The following is a 17316-nucleotide window of genomic DNA, read 5'->3' as shown; positions in this document are numbered from 1 at the left end:
GGCTTTTTTGGTTTGTTTCTTTGTTTGTGGGATGTGGGGTTTTTGAGTTGTTGGGGGTTTTTTGTTTGTTTTGGGGGTTTTGTTTGTGTATTTTGTTGTTTGGTTATTTATTTGTTTCTATTGCTTGTCCTTTTGTTTCACATACAGCAAATCTGAAGTAGCCTGGTAGTCTGTATCACTGGCCATGAGCACATAATCTAAGTTTGTTTCTAATTTTAGTAGACTTAGGTTAAAAAAAATGTATGTATTGCGTAAAGAAGTTCAAAGGTGACTCTCAAGTCAGCATGAAGTTACCTCACTGTTCAGGTAGCTTTATATTTTGTTAGTCTTGCCATTTAAAATCAGTGTCTCTTTCAGATTCTGCTCTGAAATCTGGCATAGGGAAATGTAAATAAAGTCTCCATAAACACGTTTTTACGGAGATTTGAGCTAGGTGGAATAACATTGAAAGGGTAATTATATTTTAGTGTTAATTTAAATATTCTTTTGCTGAAATACTTATTTTGAGCTTTGTTGTGAGATATATGAAATTAGATGTTCTAAGGAGTCTTATAATGCAATAGATAATACATAGATTATAGTAATTCTTTCAGTAATCAAAATTAGAATTCGGTGATCTGAGTAGAATTGATCTCAATCTTCTGGAAAGCAACAGTAACATGTAAACATCTGAACTAAAGTGTCTTCTTCATATGAAAGCAATGGAGTAGATTTTGAGTGTAGAGTAGGTGTTAATCAGACTTCTCTGTCCCACTCTAGAAATGAACCTGTGAATTTGTGCGCACTTCATTTCTTCCTTTGTAGAGCTGAGTATTTTGGGACTCTCCTGAGTGCAGTAGAGGTTCAGGGTTTGCTGCTGCCAGTTTGTTTTTTCTCCAGCTGTAAATCTTCTCCTCCTCAACCCTGCCCCTGTTCTGGTTTAGCTTTCATCTTATTTGCAGAGTGATAGAAATTCTAGAGGTACAGTGGTGGGGCTGCTTGTGGAATTAGTAAGGCAGGGAATTGGAGAGCAGGACTCTGCAAGCCAGGGGTTAAATCATCTCTTGCAGTCTTCTGCCAGTGCATCCTAGGGGACAGAAACCAGCACACAGCTTTCTTCAGGTCCCCATATAATCTATTTACTTGAATAGCACACGGATGGTTTTCACTCTTTGGGGACATTTGGTTAGCCAGACCAGTTGGTATCAGAACTGATAGTACTTTTTTTCAAGGGGGTAAATTGAGCAGGTCCACATGTGTCCTGTGCCAGCATTCCCCACTCTCATGCCATTTCCTACAATCCTAAGTTTTGTTTATCAAAAGCAGTAGAGGAGATTATTTGGCTTTTCATAAGAGACAGAAACATTTCAAGTATGGTACAATGCTCCTGGATAGGAGTACCTAAGATATTCTAGCTGTCAGAAGTGGATGTAACAAATTTATACCTTAACTCCTCAGAGAGGTGGCGTAATATAAAGAGAATATTTGGGAAAAAATACACCTGCAAAAGTGGGTGTTTTGTTTAGCTAGTTTCAGAAGTAGGAGGGCACAGATCTATGTGCTAATGTGTATATTACTACTTATGGTCAAATTACCACATCTTCAGGACAGTTCACATGGAGGCTGGGAGACTGTGCTTAGCCAAGTGTGTGCTCTCAAAATGTTTGCAGTGAAATGGCTTTGTCTAATTTGATGTCACGCTCTGCAGTGAGGAGGAAGGTTCACCCTTATTCTTTCTCACCTCTAACGTAGTAGTTTTGACTCTGGTGATAGAGGCTGACACCAGGAGAGAGGGTTCTTGCAAAAGCTCTGTATTTTCTCTCTGGTTTTACTGATTTTCAGATTTTTTTTACATTCATATTTTAACTGTAATTTACTGCAGCATCCTTATACATAATTTGGTAGGGTAGGGGAGGTTTTTTCCTCTCATTTTTTCCATTCTGTTTTCCTTGGAGGGAGGGACAGTGTGTGTGTGTGTGTTGAGCTCATCTAAGTTAGTGATGAACAGTGTTAAGAGATCCAGCAAGCATGAAAACCTGATTGAAGGAGGTTAAAATACAAATGCTCATAACTTAGGGTGTGCTCTAACTATATTAACTGTAGTCTGAAGATTTTATACTAGCATGTATAAGTTAGATGCATCTAAGAGAAGTATGTAAAGTTACTAGTGTTTGGATAATTTCAGTAGTGTCACTTACAAATGTCTTGGGATTCTTACCATTTTCCAAATGATTTTATCTTCACTGTAGGTTATCGGTACACCTCAGAGACCTTCAGCGCAAAATACCATCCTGGTAGGAAGTCCACACACACCTAACACACATTTTGCATCACAGAACCAGACTGGAGATTCTTCACCTTGGTCTGCTGGGTGAGCAAAATGAAAGCTAGAAAGGATTTATAAAGTGCTGGAACTTTTAAGTGTTGTGATAGTGTATGTACTCCTCAGGCTAGCAGTGTGCCAAAGTCTTCTCCTTTTCATCAGGAGCACTTCACCACTGAAGTCTGTTGTACTAAAATAGGGAGTAGTCACACCATGAGTGCCTCTTCATTTCTTATAAAAGAATGCAGAATATTTTCTGTAAGCTCTGGTAGATATTCTGACATTACTAACATTTAGAGAATTTAGTTCCTAAAAGGACACAGGAATTTGTCTGACTTGATTCTATGATTTCTCTTATGCTGGTGTATTTTCAGAAAAATGTGGTGTATTTCTGATTGAACAAGGATATCCCAGAGTGTAATTTGAAATAAGAATGTAGTCCTTTTTGAGAAAAAGTATTAAATACAAGGGATGCATTCTTTTGGTGTGTTTTTTTCATGCAAGCTTGTTTTTAAGAGCATCTTGTTAAATGTAGTTGCTTTAAGACTAAATTTATTGTTGGTGGCCTGTTACACATAAATAGATTTCTACTTTGGAATTATACAGTGAAATGAGATGTAAGAATTGAGACTTCCCTTGCTGAAACTAATTTTGTTGATACTTGTATTTTTCCTCTGGTTACAAGGAAATTTTTATTTAAAAACTTCGCAAAGCAGAAAACTTTGTTATACTGCTTGTATCTTGTAACTTCGAAGTTCTAATAGCAATTTCATATACTGTATAACTTCAAATCTGTGTTATAGTAATAGTGTAATGTTTAGTGAGTTCAACCAATGCCAGACTCTGTCTGTTCAGTCAGTATCAGTATCACATTGCATAGAAAATGCTCAATCTATGTGCTACTTAAAAATAAAAATTTTAAAAAAGGACAAAAAAATTCTCTCCTCTGATTCAGTTTTCATGTTTTAGTATTTATCCCCTTATCTCTTCTTGTCTTGAAGTTTGGAAGGTTTTCTTTATTGACTTCTTCAAGAAATATCCCTGCTGTTAATTTATTGTCTGCTACTGGAAAGAATTCAGGCCAGGTTGGATAGAGCTTTGGGCAACCTCACTGAGTTGAAGATACCCTGGCTCAGTGCAGGGGGGGTTGGACTTGATGACCTTTAAAGATTGCTTCCAACCCAAACTATTCTATGATTTTATGATTCTACTGAAGCTAGAAAAGTTGGCAAAAGAATAAATTTATATTGTGTTTCAGCATCAAGATACTAGAATTGTTTATAAATACTGTAAAATGTAGGGGAAAAAATGTAGGAGAGTAAGGTTGGTAAGGGATAAGAAGCGGAAGAAAAGGGAAGGCTTGGGTTTTTGACAGCAGTGTGCCTGTATTTGAAAAAGAGACATCAAATATTCCAAAGTTTAAAATCTTCTTAAAATATATATTATACGTATATTTAGGAAGCGGAACAAAAAAGGCGAGAAGAATGGCAAGGGTTTACGTCATTTCTCTATGAAGGTTTGTGAGAAGGTACAGAGAAAAGGAACCACCTCATACAATGAGGTGGCAGACGAGTTGGTTGCAGAATTCACTACCACTGATAATCACATTTCACCAAATGAATCAGTAAGTATATGGGAAGTCAATTACATGTGAACTGAATGGGGGAAGAGAAATTTCTCTTGAGATTTTTCTGTTTTTCCTACTGCTAAATGAAACAGTTCAGATATTAACTGAGTTTACCCATTTGCTGTAATATGTTTATTTTCAAATATTTTTGACACAGGTATATTTTTGATTAATGCACTATGTCTACAGCAGGCTTATGACCAGAAGAATATTAGACGACGTGTCTATGATGCCTTAAATGTCCTTATGGCCATGAACATTATCTCTAAGGAGAAAAAGGAAATCAAATGGATTGGTCTACCTACTAACTCGGCTCAGGAATGTCAGAATTTGGAGGTATATGCGTTTGGAACTTCATGATGGCTTTGTGGTTGAGTAAATGTTTACAGCTTTAATATGTTCTGACACAATGTGTGCCTGTAATCTTCTGAGGTAGCAACATTGTCCTCTTTGGACTCATTTTATTTTTTATATACTGAACACACACTCTTCAACTTCCAGATGTTCAAACGCATCTTTGTTTAATTCTTCTACGTCAAAAATACAGCTTTTAAAAGTACACGTGAAGTGGTTCTGAGTGGAAGGTAGTAAAAAATTAATGTGCATTTCCAACATTGCCACAGTGGTACTCAGGAGCTGGGAAGATTTGTTTTCTCCAGATGTCAAACAGACAGTAGATCTGTGATGATAGATGTTGCATGTATGTCAGTACATATAGGGATCTCCATTGCTGCAGGTCTTAGCTTTTTGTGACAATTCTCTCAAGTGAGTATGTCAGACTTTCTTATTGCATGTCACGGGAAGGAAGTGAAATGCTTTATACTGAAAGAGAGTCATAAGTTCTGACAGGATTTTTTACTGTCCTGAGATTTGCAGAATAATAAAGTTACTGAGGTTTACTGAAGTAAATTCACTTCATTGGAATGGAATTAGACATTGTATTTATTCTTAATATGTCTAAACTCCTTCAGCAGGACAAAAAAAATTAGCAAGAAGGTGCCAAGGTTAGGGGGAAAGTGGAACAGAAGTGTTTGAGAACCTTATCTACAAAGGGATAATTCTAATTTTTGTTTAATACCGATAATTGATTTTTCATTTTATTTTTAAAATTAATTTTGTGGCAGTGAGTTTCAGGTGCATGAGAAGCTTCTTATGAAGTACCTTGTGTTTGGTTTTGAACATCTGGATATGTTGATATCTGCTGAATATTTTTTTTTAATTGGAAGTGTTAATGACCTATTCATTCCTTATTCACTTTCTCTCTCCTGTTCATTGTTTTATAGGGATCTCTCATTTTCTCCCCCATTATTTCCTTCTCATTTCAGTACAGTCCTAACTTATTCATTATTCTCTTGTGTAAAGTATGTTTCATATCACTGGTAATCCTGACTGCTCTTTCGTATGTTTGTCTTGAAATAGAACCATGAGAACACCAGAATTCAAGATGTAAACATTCTGTTTCACAGAGTAATGTAGTGATAATTCCTGTTTGGTACTCTGTTTCTTGCCTAATAATTTGAATTTTTGGCTGTTACGGTATAGTGAGCTGATGGATTTTGCAGATACTGCAATTTTAGATCTTTACTGCATGTCATTTTATTTCTGAAGTATGCATGGATTAGATTGTTTTCTCACACATACCACACTATATTTACCAGAAATAATTTAAGTGATGTAATCACAAAATTATGTAGGACGCTTTGAGTTTGCTTTATGACAAACTCTCTCTTTACTATGCCAGATAACCCAGCATTGCCAGCAGATTCTGTCACCTTGTCACCTTAATCTGATGTCTGTTGTTAGAGGAACAGTCTGTCAGTTTAATCCCCATGGGAGTCTGCTTCCACTAAGAAAGCTGTGTATTTCTTAGCTTTTAGTCTCTTACCTCTTTTGTTATTATTTAGTACATATTAAGTACTGTGAGGTCTTAACCTTGGGCTCCATAGCAGCTTCTTGTCTTTAACCATCTTTGATGATCTTCTCCAATACCTCCAATATCAATAAGCTCTATGTCAAATAGATTATTCTTGTCTATCTTTGCCTCTTTGAGAGAATTCCAGTAACCCTTTGAGGCATAACTTCTGTTTGCAAAGATGTTTTTATCTTCTTCACAGGTTGTTGTATTTTATTCCTCAGGGTTCTAATTCTGCTTTTTGTTACTTTCCATGGGTAGTACTGATGTGTCTTGATAGTTAAGTCTCTAAATTATGTGTAGAACCTAATGATTGATTGCTATATTTCTTACCTCCACTGCTCTGGTATTGAAATGATTTTAAAGGGAGAAAATGTTGGCATAAAATGCTACTTAAAACCAACAAACTGACCAGTGCTTTTTATCTATCTTAAGGTGGAGAAACAGAGAAGAATTGAAAGAATAAAGCAAAAACAGTCTCAGCTACAAGAACTCATTCTACAGGTACAGTCAAGGTACTCTTGTCTATAGGGCAAGGTAACTTATATCTGTATTCCTCTTGTTTTATCCCAGTGTGAGGGATGGGAACTTCTAGGAAGACTAGAGGTGAATTTCAGGATAAGGTGTATGCAGCTTTATTTAACATTGTAGTTTAGCTGTGACCATGCTGCTGGCCATTGCTGTTGGGGAATGCCATCAACCTTCGATCAGCTATGATGAATTTATTTGGAGTTTCAAGTATGTTTAAACAGGGTTTATGTTGATAGGAGAAGTATTTCATACCATACCCTCTGAATTTTCCAGTTCAGTTCAGGAACTGAACTAGATACAGGCATCTGGAATTTTTGTTCTGTGTTAGCATCCATAGATAAAATTATGTGATTTTAGAAGTTGTCTGTCATAGTGCTCTGCATTGTGCCTTGCTGGAGACTTGCTGCCACTGGTGTGGAAGTGGCTGGACCACTGTGAAACAGTGGCTGAACTCCTTCCCAGATTTCCCTTACTACACTTGGGGAAGCAGTAGTCTATTTCCCAAGTCACTGTGCTGCTGGTCCACAGAAATGTATTCCTGGGTAGCTATGTTGCCTGCACAGTAGGAATGAGAATCTGCAGAATGAAAGTACAGACAGATGTGGGACAGCTGCCTGATTGTTATCAGTCTCTGTGTTGGCCTTGGATTTTGGTCTTAATTATTGTTTATTTAATTCGATTTTGTGACCAGAAAAATATTTTTCTTTATTCAGTGGCTTACTGTATGATTTATAACTTGAGTTTCTATGGTTCTTAATTATTCAAATTGGTAGTTTTTAAAATAGGAACATTTGATTGTAAAAAGCAATTTTGGTAAGATGTTAAAGTCACTAATCTTAAATGGGTAATTCAGAAACCTAATGCCAGATATTAAAATCCCAAACATTAACTTTTTTTGCATATAATTAATTTCAGTATTAACATTTTTTGGAGTGCAGCAGCTAGTAGGGAGGTGTAAATGGAGAGGAGATAGGATGCTGTGGGAAAATTGATTTTTCCAATCATTCTTCTCTCTCCATTCTGCCAGGGATCTGTCCAAGGAGCTGTGCTGGTGTAGTTAGTAGAATATGCTTTTTTTTTCCCTCTGTAAAGTTTTACTGCATTGCCTTTTTTCCTACTGTGATCTGTGACTATTCTTGCATCTTAACATGCAGAAATATGCTAAACGCTCTGTCCTTTTCTGCATTTACTTGCTGCAACCATTGCTGGAATCCTTAGGAGTTTTGTTAACATGATCCTAAAAGCTTCATTCATGCTTTGATATCACTGTTGCTTTTTCTAGCAAATTGCCTTTAAGAACCTGGTCCAGCGAAACCGTCACGCAGAGCAGCAGGCAAACCGACCTCCCCCTTCCAATTCTGTCATCCATTTGCCTTTTATCATTGTGAACACCAGCAAGAAGACAGTGATCGACTGCAGTATTTCAAATGACAAGTAAGCTAACAAAGTTTGCCATTTGGCCTTTGGTAGAGCTCTGAGTTAGTGTAAATGTTCATGTAGATTTGTTCAAGATTAAATACAAACTTACTTTACTTGTGCCTTTTGTATATTGAGAACATGCACTTCAGACAGCTGTTTTATATACTCTTCTAACAAATAGACTAATTGATTCACATTTAATAACTTGTTTAAGACTTGCTATCTAGAGATACTAGGCGTCTCTCTTGACGTTTTATGTCATACTTAACCAAGCAGTGTTTTCCTTTGTCTTTAACACCATGGAATGCAGCCAGAGGAATTGAAAATGGATTTTGCGTTCAGGACTGCTGTTCTCCACTTTTGCTTCAAAAGCTGTATTTTTCATCAGCTAAATAAAAACTGAATGTAAGCAGTCATGAGCAAATACATAAACCTTGAAAAATTCGATTGCTTAATGTGATGTGTCACTAGCACACTTACCACTGTGTGTAAAGCTTTTGAAATGCTGCAATATCTGAAAATGGAAAAAGGTAGTTAAAGTTGTTGAAGTTAATTGAGACATTTTTTCCTCTCCAGGTTTGAATATCTATTTAATTTTGACAATACTTTTGAAATTCATGATGATATAGAAGTACTAAAACGAATGGGAATGGCTTGTGGGCTAGAATCTGGAAGCTGTTCAGCAGAGGACCTAAAAATTGCAAGGAGTTTGGTTCCTAAAGCTCTTGAACCATATGTGACAGGTTAGTTACTCCAGAAAGAGTTGATTTTTTTCCCTCCTTAATTTAGGATCTAAGAAAACACCTGAAAATACCTTAGATCAGATAATTTCGACTGATTTGTGGTAAAGATTTCTGTCAAGTTCTGAAATTTGTCTGCTTTTTAGTGTATCTTAGGGAGCAAATAACATAGTGATTCATAAAGAGTGAGTGTTGCTCTTTGCAAAACATTTTGCATCAAGCCACACAAGTAGATCTTTGCAGTGTGTAATTCTTTTAAGAGAACAGTATTTATGCTTGATTCACTTGCAAAGGCAAAAGGTAGTAAAGTGCAAGCATATGATGAATACTGAAATCATCTGTCTTGCTCACCTCAAAACAAATGGATTTTTAAAATGTATTTTGAAATTTTATTGTTTCTGGCACGAGACTTTTTTAAAATTATGCTGTTTTGGATATAGTACATAAATATGTTTTGTTGTTTGGGCTGCTAGACTCCTTTTCTGGACTTTAAAGGATGAAGCATTTCCACTGAATTAGATGGGTGTGTTTGGAAGGATTCCTGAAAAGCCTGTTGTTTGTTTTACAGAAATGGCTCAGGGATCAATCAGCAGTGTATATGTCACATCTTCGTCAGGTTCTGCATCAAACGGCACAAGATTTTCAGCCAGGTGAGATGAAGTTTTCAGTTAGTTTTTAAAATCTGTGGTCATCAAAGAAATTGGATATTAAATGCCTCACGAAACAAGTTCTGTTTTGATTAAATGTGCTGTGGATATGTGTTTTAAGTTTATTCTCAGACATCGTTTCTGTGGTGGTTTTTAGCAGTGTCACTAAGGAAATCCTTTCCTGTATAGTGGAAAGGTGTTTGAGTGGTGTTATTCTTGAATGTGTTGTTTGTTTGTTTGTTTGGGGTTTTTTTTCTAGTTTAGAGTTTGTGACAAGAAAAGAGATACTTCTCTAATGATAAGTATTGGAAAGATTACTCCTTGATCATTTAGTGTCTAACTAAGATTTTGACCTTTGGGTTTTAAACAGCAATCACAGAAGCTGGTAGCCTGATAAACCATAACTAGTATTCAACTTTGTTACTCACTAGTTTCTTATTACTGTATTAATCAAAAATACGTCCTTCTATGAGCTCCACAAGGTTGTAAAATTAGTCAAATATTCAGCAGTTGGATTCTGTGATCTCTGAGGTCTTTTCTAACCTAATTGATTCTATGATCATTGAAATGCTTGACATTCGTAACAAATGCTTGAATTAAGTTCTGCATGTTTTGTGCAAGGGAACTGAAGCTTGAGCGAGAATTCTGCCAAAATATCTTTAGAGATGCTGAACAGTACCTAAAATCTCTGTTTTCAGTAAGTTTCCCTCTGTGGTAATGAGCACAGGGTAGTGAAAAAGAGCACCATGTGTTTTTAAGACTTTGAAATTTGAATAGGCCACTGTTAGCCATAGAGAACCAGAGGCTGACTGGAGTTCATTATCTTGGTGAGAATACAAGAACTTCTAACATTTCCATTTCTTAGGAGTTTGGAAAAGGGCAGTGACAAATTATATTTAATTATAGGATATATTTGAATATTCATGGCAATAGCAATGAACATTCATGGCAAGACAAGTTGTGCTGCCAAGGCAAATAAAGGCTGTACATTTATTTAACAAGGTCTCTGAAGAAAGTTTGCAGAAGTCTGAAGATGCTGCTACCAATACCTGCATCCCAGTTTCTTTGCCTTACTTACTAGGATACTCAGGTTATGAAATCCAGTTGTTTTTATCAAAAAGAGAGGATTTTGGGTTTGTACTTTCAAAGTTTGCAAAAGCACAAGAATAATCTCTTTGTCTTGTTTTGTTTTCTTTGCTTTTGAAACTGCTTTAGCAGATTATGGCAGACCTGTTGTAGGTCATCTGACTACAGCTAGACAGATATTTTAGTATCTTGCTGCTGAATAAGTGTGCAGAACAGCAGAAATGCATGAAAGTGTTTTACTGGGTATGTTTTTCCTGTGACCTTATAGGTTGTACCCTGGCAGTTTCATTCTTTGTGGTGATAGACCATTAAATTGGCTCCGCTCAGCAACAAGCGTGCGTGATTGAATGTGTGCATTAGCTGGATCAGCTAATTAAAAAAAATAGTAGCAAAAAATCAGTAATTTAAAAAATTACTAGCAAACATATTTTTGAAAGCAGTTTTTAAATGATGAATGTCTTTCAAGGGAGATACTTTTGTACCTTTGATACTTACAAGGGAGATATTTTTTGCAAATTTAAAAAAAAGCTCCATTTTGTCGTGAATTTGTGGCTAAGTTTAATAGTTTACTAAACTATTCAGAAAGTCAACAATTAAATAGATTGGCAGAGTAGCAATTAATAATGGAGGCAGGAATTTTCTGGCTCCATTAAAACAAAATAATGCGCAATGAGAAGAAAACAGTTTCGAATTAAAAATAGAGTAAATGACAGTTTGCTATGAAGTATCAAGGAGTTAAGGAAAAGCTATTAATTCCTCAGTTTTCCAGGTCTTTGAATCGAGATTAGTGACTCTGAAAGACATGATTCACTTACAAGTGTTCGGTGCTACACAGAAATACTAAAGAGCTTAGCTTTGTAGCCTTAACACTAAATGTACTTTAGAAGAAACCTGAAAAACACATTTATAAAGTGCCTGTGAGGAAGTTTAATCTTTATATTAAAAACTAAAGGAAGAAACCTAATAAGAACCACTTCAAAATTACTTGAGACTGTTTCATCTTTTTGGAGACAGCTTGGTCATACGCTAAAAACAGTTTATAAAGTGGCAGTGGCAGATTCATTAAAGGAATGGACTAGGTATGGGAGAAATCATGAAGTAATGGCAACTGGATTTTTTTTTTTTTTTTTTTCCTTCCCAGTGACTTTTCCAATGGTGGAGATGGAATGTTGGCTACAAGTTCCAATGGATCTCAGTATAGTGGCTCCAGAGTTGAAACACCAGTTTCTTATGTTGGGGATGACGATGATGATGACGATGATTTTAATGAAAATGATGATGACGACTGATGCCCTTTGCTTGTAGACTATTTTTTTGTTAAAATTCAGCAGGCTTCAGGAATAAATTGTTCTAGGGAGAAGTGTCTCAAATTACTTTGCCCCATCCCCCAAGGAGAATATTGGTAAGCAGTTCTGAGTTTAGAAATTGCACCTCTGATAAGCAAACAAGGATTGTTTTATGTAGGATATTTTTAAATGTGGTGTGGATGTGTGTTTTTGATACCAGTGTGTTAATGCAGAGCCTTTATTTACTCTTGTTTTAGGGGTTTTTGGTTTGTTGGTTGTTTTTTGTTTGGGATTTCTTTTTTACTTGAAGGAAAAAGAATTTTGCCCCAAATGTTCTTTCAAAGTTTGCTAAAGAAAATGTAGACACATCATTGAGAAATAAAATACTATCCTTCTGTGGAAAATGAATACACTGAATGGCAATTTATTTGGAGTGTATTTTGATTATGCCACTTTTTGAGGGATAGTGAGCTAATGTAGTAGTTTTTTTTGTTAATCATGCAGTGTCCAAAGAACCAAACAAGAAAGATACGTCCTACTTTTTTACATGTTAAATTCCAGGAATGTTGTTGTGAACTTATTTTCCCTTAAATTATATCTAACATTATGATTTCATCAAGTTTATATACTTTTCACTGTATGTTGGGACATAAGAATTACAAAGTTTTTGGCAAATGTTTACTGCCAGTTGGTGCAGCTATATAAAATGTCTTGAAGGTTTGGAATGATTTATTGCTTATGGTAAAATTTGCCTGATTTCTTACAGGCAGTCTTTGGAAACTTTTTATTATATAGTTGTTTACATACTTATAAGTCTATCATATAAAGACATGTACTGAAACAAATGTTTGTATTTGTTTCATAAGCATCTTCCTGTAATCTATTATAAAGTTGAAATTAAATATAGAGAATGTTTTAAGTTTTTTAACTCAAAATTTGTCAATCATTTTTAATAGTTCATTTTTATAAAAGGAATTTCAGGGCAGGTGGTAGTCTTTTTAAATTTATTCACAAACAATTAACTGCACAAATACTGTCAGCTGCCTATTCTAAGACAGTAGTCTTTTTATTGAAACACAAATAAACTTTTCTGTAATATTTTATGAAATATAAAGAGACTATAATTGTTTGACTTGTTTAACCTTGGCACTGTTAGTTTTTATTAATAAAACGCGCATGGGCATTTTTAACAAGCTCTGTGGTTTTTCTAATTCTAGGATTATTTTAGAACATTTCACTTCTCGTCACAAGACCTAGTCTTGGGATGCTGCATCTGTGCTACAGAGGGCCCAAAGTTTTTGCTTTGATTTAGTAATTTGCCCTTAGAGCTCATGATAACTTATGATGCAAAAGGCAATCACTTACCCGGTATATTCTCTTCTTTCACACCTCCTTCTTTCATCCAGGTTGCTCCTCAGCATGACAGGTTGATCTTAGTACTCCCATCTAGCTTCTGTTTAGAATCCCATGCCTGATGTCCTAACTTTTCATCCCATATTCCAGTCCTAACTTTGTCATATATTCCTATGTCCTCCCAAAAAGGTTTTAATCTACTTTTCATTTGCTTCCTTTTTAAACCATTTTGTCAGATCACATCTTCTGCTCTCACCTGCAAGAGCGTACTGAGCTGGCTCAGTCACTGCAGGCTGCTGTCACAGTCAGGATTTGATACTTCCACAAAGTCCAGAGAGTCCCTGCAAAGTATTAATTACTGTGCTGACTGTGGTAGGGGCTCCTGGATGCACTTGGAGCCTGTGGTAAATGTGGAGTGCGTTACATGGGTTTTTTTTCTTGAAGGGATTATGCATAAACACATCTGTGTGGGGATATGTGTTGTTAACATAGAACAGCTGATACACACTGGAGTTTTTCAAACTGTATCAGGCCTTGTAACATGAGTGAATGAAACAAATTACTTTGTGGGACTGGGGAAAAATCTGGGGGAGAGGAGGCTAATTGGATGTTTTGCTTCTCAGTGAAGAGGCAATTTTCAGCAGTGCTAATGCTAAACACAGGGTTCTTGTTGTGGATGATACAGTTGATTCAAATTGTCTTCGATGTTCAAAGGCAGTTCAGTTTGCAGAGGAATTTCAATTATTCCAGTTTTCCCTTGCATTCTCTAGTGCATGATGCAAGATTTACCTGCAAAGGGTGAGTAGAGGGATGTTAGGGAAAGAAGGCTGAAAGAATCTGACAGTTTTCTTTTGGTTCTTATTGGTGGAATAGTCCTCAGATAAGATAAGGTCATGCTGGGAGTGAAAATGTGACAAAACATACATTTTTAAGATGTTACTTTTCTCTTTTATTTCTTTTGCTTGGTGATGAATCTGAAATGGAATTTGATAATTTAAAAGTTGGAGTGCATTTGGGAAAATTATTTTTTATTTTATTTCTGGTTGAACTTGATGATCTTAAAGATTTTCTTCTAAACAGTTCTACAATTCTGTAGAACCTTTGTTTTGGGAGAGCTTTCTAGTAAAGGCAGCAATCAATAAAGAGAGAAAGTCTATAGACTTTTAAAATAGTTGCTTGATTTGGAGCAGTCACTTGGTTACAGTGTTCAGGTGAAAGAGGAGAGAAAAAAAGAAAGACAAAAGAGACCAGTGGTGAGGGGCCAGGTTGAGATGAGGAAAGGAAATGTGAAGAAGTACATGCAGGGAAGAGTAAAGAAAGAACAGATTATAGCAGGGGCTTTGCAGAGGAACATAATAAGAGAAGAAGGTGTAAGTTGGAAGAATGAGAAAACAAAAGAAGACTAGTCAATGACTACAAAAAGGAGTAGTGGTAGAACCTTATTTTAGAAAAAGAGAGGTAGAGAGTGTAAGTATTTAATCATGTCAGGCATAGCATGAAAGGAACTGCAAAGTGAAAGATAACTTTAAACTGTATGGTTCTAATCTCTGAAAAAAGTGTACATGTACAGATGGAAAATGAAGATTAAGAGCAAGAGCAGAACATAACAGGAAATTGTTGAGGAAATCTCTGGGAGAAAATACTGTAAGGAGATAAAAACTAGAGTTTGGTTTAAGAAAGATTAACTGATGGTAAAGGGAATGAGAATTGTTATAAGGGCTCAGTTTGGGGTAAACCGTGGCAGGAAAGGAATGTGCTTTTAATTCCTTTACTTAGACAGCACTTTTTTGTGATGTGAAGAAGAAAAGAGGAAGAGTTGCAAAGTGTGTATTTATGCCTCTGAAATGGTCCTGCAGATAGGTCCTGGGAGGAGTGTGCATCTTTTGTGCTTTCTGAAGTGTTCCTGAGCTGTGAAAGACTGTCTGTTTTGGTGTGTGTAACAAGTTAAGGATTTCTTGAACTGTTTCACAAATAATCTGCCTTTCTTTTCCCATAGGAATTTGTCTTAACCAAAGAGAAGCAGTTATGACTTCAGAAACTGATGGGTTTTGGTTTTTTACTTGAACCTTCCTTCAATGAAAGGTGACAGCTGTTGCAGAGGAAAAAACCCGTAAATGTAGCTGATAGAGTACTGACCCTTGACAGATGTCCATTTATTTATTTGAATTAAAGGATGAATATTTAATGAAAGGATGTACTGTCACAAATCTCCTCTTTCCTTAATCAGTGCATACATAGGTTGTAAAATCTTCATATGAATGAGAAATCTGGAAATTGGATGCTGCTTTAATGTAGAAAGGGCAAAAGTTAAAAAAAAAACCAAAAAACCAAAAACAAAAAACCAAAACCAAGCAACATGATGTAACACTACTGGAATGATCACCAATGCAAAGGACTGCATATCCAGTTTTTCCCAGATAGATAATTGTTTACTGTAGGGATTTCCTTTCTCTTGTCTGCCTATGAGAAGTGTAGTAGGCCATTTGTCTTTACAACTACATTGAGTTAACAGCTTGTCACCACTTCTCAGCCCTGTGTATTTCCAGACACATGAGGTTACTTTATTGTTGAAGCCTTAATTGTTATTCATTTACCAAGAAAAGCAAAGATGAGCCAGCACATTGAGAGCAGCCTTTTCCTTTAGAAAGTCGTTACTTTCTAAATTTAGGATTTAAGGTTTTTCCAGGGTTTCTCCTGATCTTTGGTTTGCCCTTGAGCTCCCATGGATTCTGGTAGGTTACCAAAATATTCGGTGGGCTGGGGCAGCTTCTGTATGAGGAGAGGGTGAGGGAGAGCAGCTTGTTCAGCCTGGAGAAGAGGCAGCCTTGGGAGACCTAATGGCAGCCTTGCAGTGCTGCAGGAAAGTTTTTGCAAAGGTGGAGCCAGTGCACAGGGGTGTGGGAGGACAGCATGGACAGAAAACACACACGAGCTGAAATGGGAGAGTTTCCAGCTGAATATGAGGAACAACTTGGGATGGTCAAGCTGTGGAACAGGCTGCCCAGAGAGGTTGTGCTGACTCGATCCTTAGGGTTTTCAAGACCAGACAGGAGAAAAGCCCTAAGCAAGGTAGAGTCTGACCTCATGGCTGAGCATGCTTTGAACAGAGATTGGACAGAGGACAACCTGAGATGCCTTCCAGCTTAAATTACCTAGTGGATCCTATAACAGAGAGGGAAAGAAAAGAAAAAACATGTTAGAAAATGTCAGTGTTGGGAACAGACTAGCAAATGGGTCATCTGGCTTGCCAGACTTGTCAGAAAATTAATGGAAGCTCAGCTCATCTTCAGAAGCTGTCAGAAGGTGCCAAACTGATGGAAAAGGTGGTTAAATGTGCAGGTAGAAGTGAAGACTGCTTCAAGATGAGGTTTCTAAGACATGCTGAGAGAAGAATGAGGAAGGGCAACAAGCAGCAATGCATGGGTGTTTCTGACTTCAAGCGTTTGGTTACACTGGAAATTCCTGTCTGGTGTGGTGATGGTTCTCACCTGGCACCATCTGCCTCACTCAGTTGGGACCTGCTGTCCTCACACTCAGTGAATGTCAGCACTTTGTGAAACAACAGCTGGAGAAAATTGTGATGATTACTGATGCACAGCTCAGCTGTGGTAAAGGCAGAACGTTATGATGTGGAAGAGAATAAAGAAGAGAGGCTGGTGTTAATTGAAAGTCACCTGTGTAATACCATTACAAGTGCTTTTCCTTGTTCTGCCATGACCTTTTGTTAAATTTTTGGATGTTTTCAACATGTTGAGAGCCAAACTTAGGCTGAAAATTTTGATTTCCTTTTATCAGGTTGCTGTGTACACATCATGGTACATTGCTATAAATAGTGCAGTTTCATCAGCCCTACCTGGTCAGTGCATCTGCACTGTAGCATGTGAAAAAGACAGCAAGGTTGCAGACTTCAGGCAGATTCCTGTTCGTTATTCATGTAGACTTGAGAGAATTTCTTAAAAATAAAGCAGAACATTAAGCACATACTCTTAAAACAGGCAGCTCCAGTAGTTAAAGTTGGGCAACTTCTGATGCTGATTTCTAATGAACCTTGGAATAGTTCTTACAAACTAAAATAAGGCTAGAGTGCCAGTTTTTGAAGTGTGAAAAAGTAAAAAGTGTCAAAGATGTGAGGAAGTCCTGTCCAAATGTGTGTGGTCCAGACAGCTTGAGATCAGCCCTGAATCTTGTATTAGAAAAACTGTTAAAAGAAACAGCTAGAAGAAAATTAGAAGCATGGAAGATTGTTAATTACAAAGTACAGAATAGGCCATATCAGATGAATATGGGAGGAGACTGCAAATGTTTAGCTGATTAAGGAAACAATGGCTATGTTTCAGCATATTTAAACCTTTTTAATTTCATTGCATTCTGATTTTAAATACATTTTACAATATCTCCAGATTGTATGTTAAG

The 17316-nt window shown here is 36.6% G+C and overlaps 1 protein-coding gene across 5 annotated transcripts in view; it reads left to right on the top strand.

Annotated features, from left to right (window-relative positions):
- The window catches only part of TFDP1 (transcription factor Dp-1), a 37699-nt gene extending 24956 nt beyond the window's left edge, over window positions 1–12743 (top strand). For 4 of the 5 annotated variants that reach the window (XM_059839633.1, XM_059839632.1, XM_059839634.1 and 1 more), the window contains exons 5-12: window positions 2229–2350; window positions 3761–3926; window positions 4119–4265; window positions 6277–6345; window positions 7655–7806; window positions 8368–8534; window positions 9100–9181; window positions 11406–12743. In XM_059839633.1, coding sequence (XP_059695616.1) covers window positions 2229–2350; window positions 3761–3926; window positions 4119–4265; window positions 6277–6345; window positions 7655–7806; window positions 8368–8534; window positions 9100–9181; window positions 11406–11553 — 1053 coding nt within the window. In that variant the 3' untranslated portion in view covers window positions 11554–12743. The remainder of the gene's footprint in view (window positions 1–2228; window positions 2351–3760; window positions 3927–4118; window positions 4266–6276; window positions 6346–7654; window positions 7807–8367; window positions 8535–9099; window positions 9182–11405) is intronic. The other variant, XM_059839636.1, reaches the window with a different exon arrangement.
- The last annotated feature ends 4573 nt before the right edge of the window (window positions 12744–17316 follow it).

The sequence above is a fragment of the Haemorhous mexicanus genome, chromosome 2 (genome assembly GCF_027477595.1).
Source record: "Haemorhous mexicanus isolate bHaeMex1 chromosome 2, bHaeMex1.pri, whole genome shotgun sequence".
In the NCBI taxonomy this organism is placed as follows: Eukaryota; Metazoa; Chordata; class Aves; order Passeriformes; family Fringillidae; genus Haemorhous; species Haemorhous mexicanus.
Note: the sequence above shows the minus strand (reverse complement) of the source record. Positions and strands in the feature narration are given on the sequence as shown.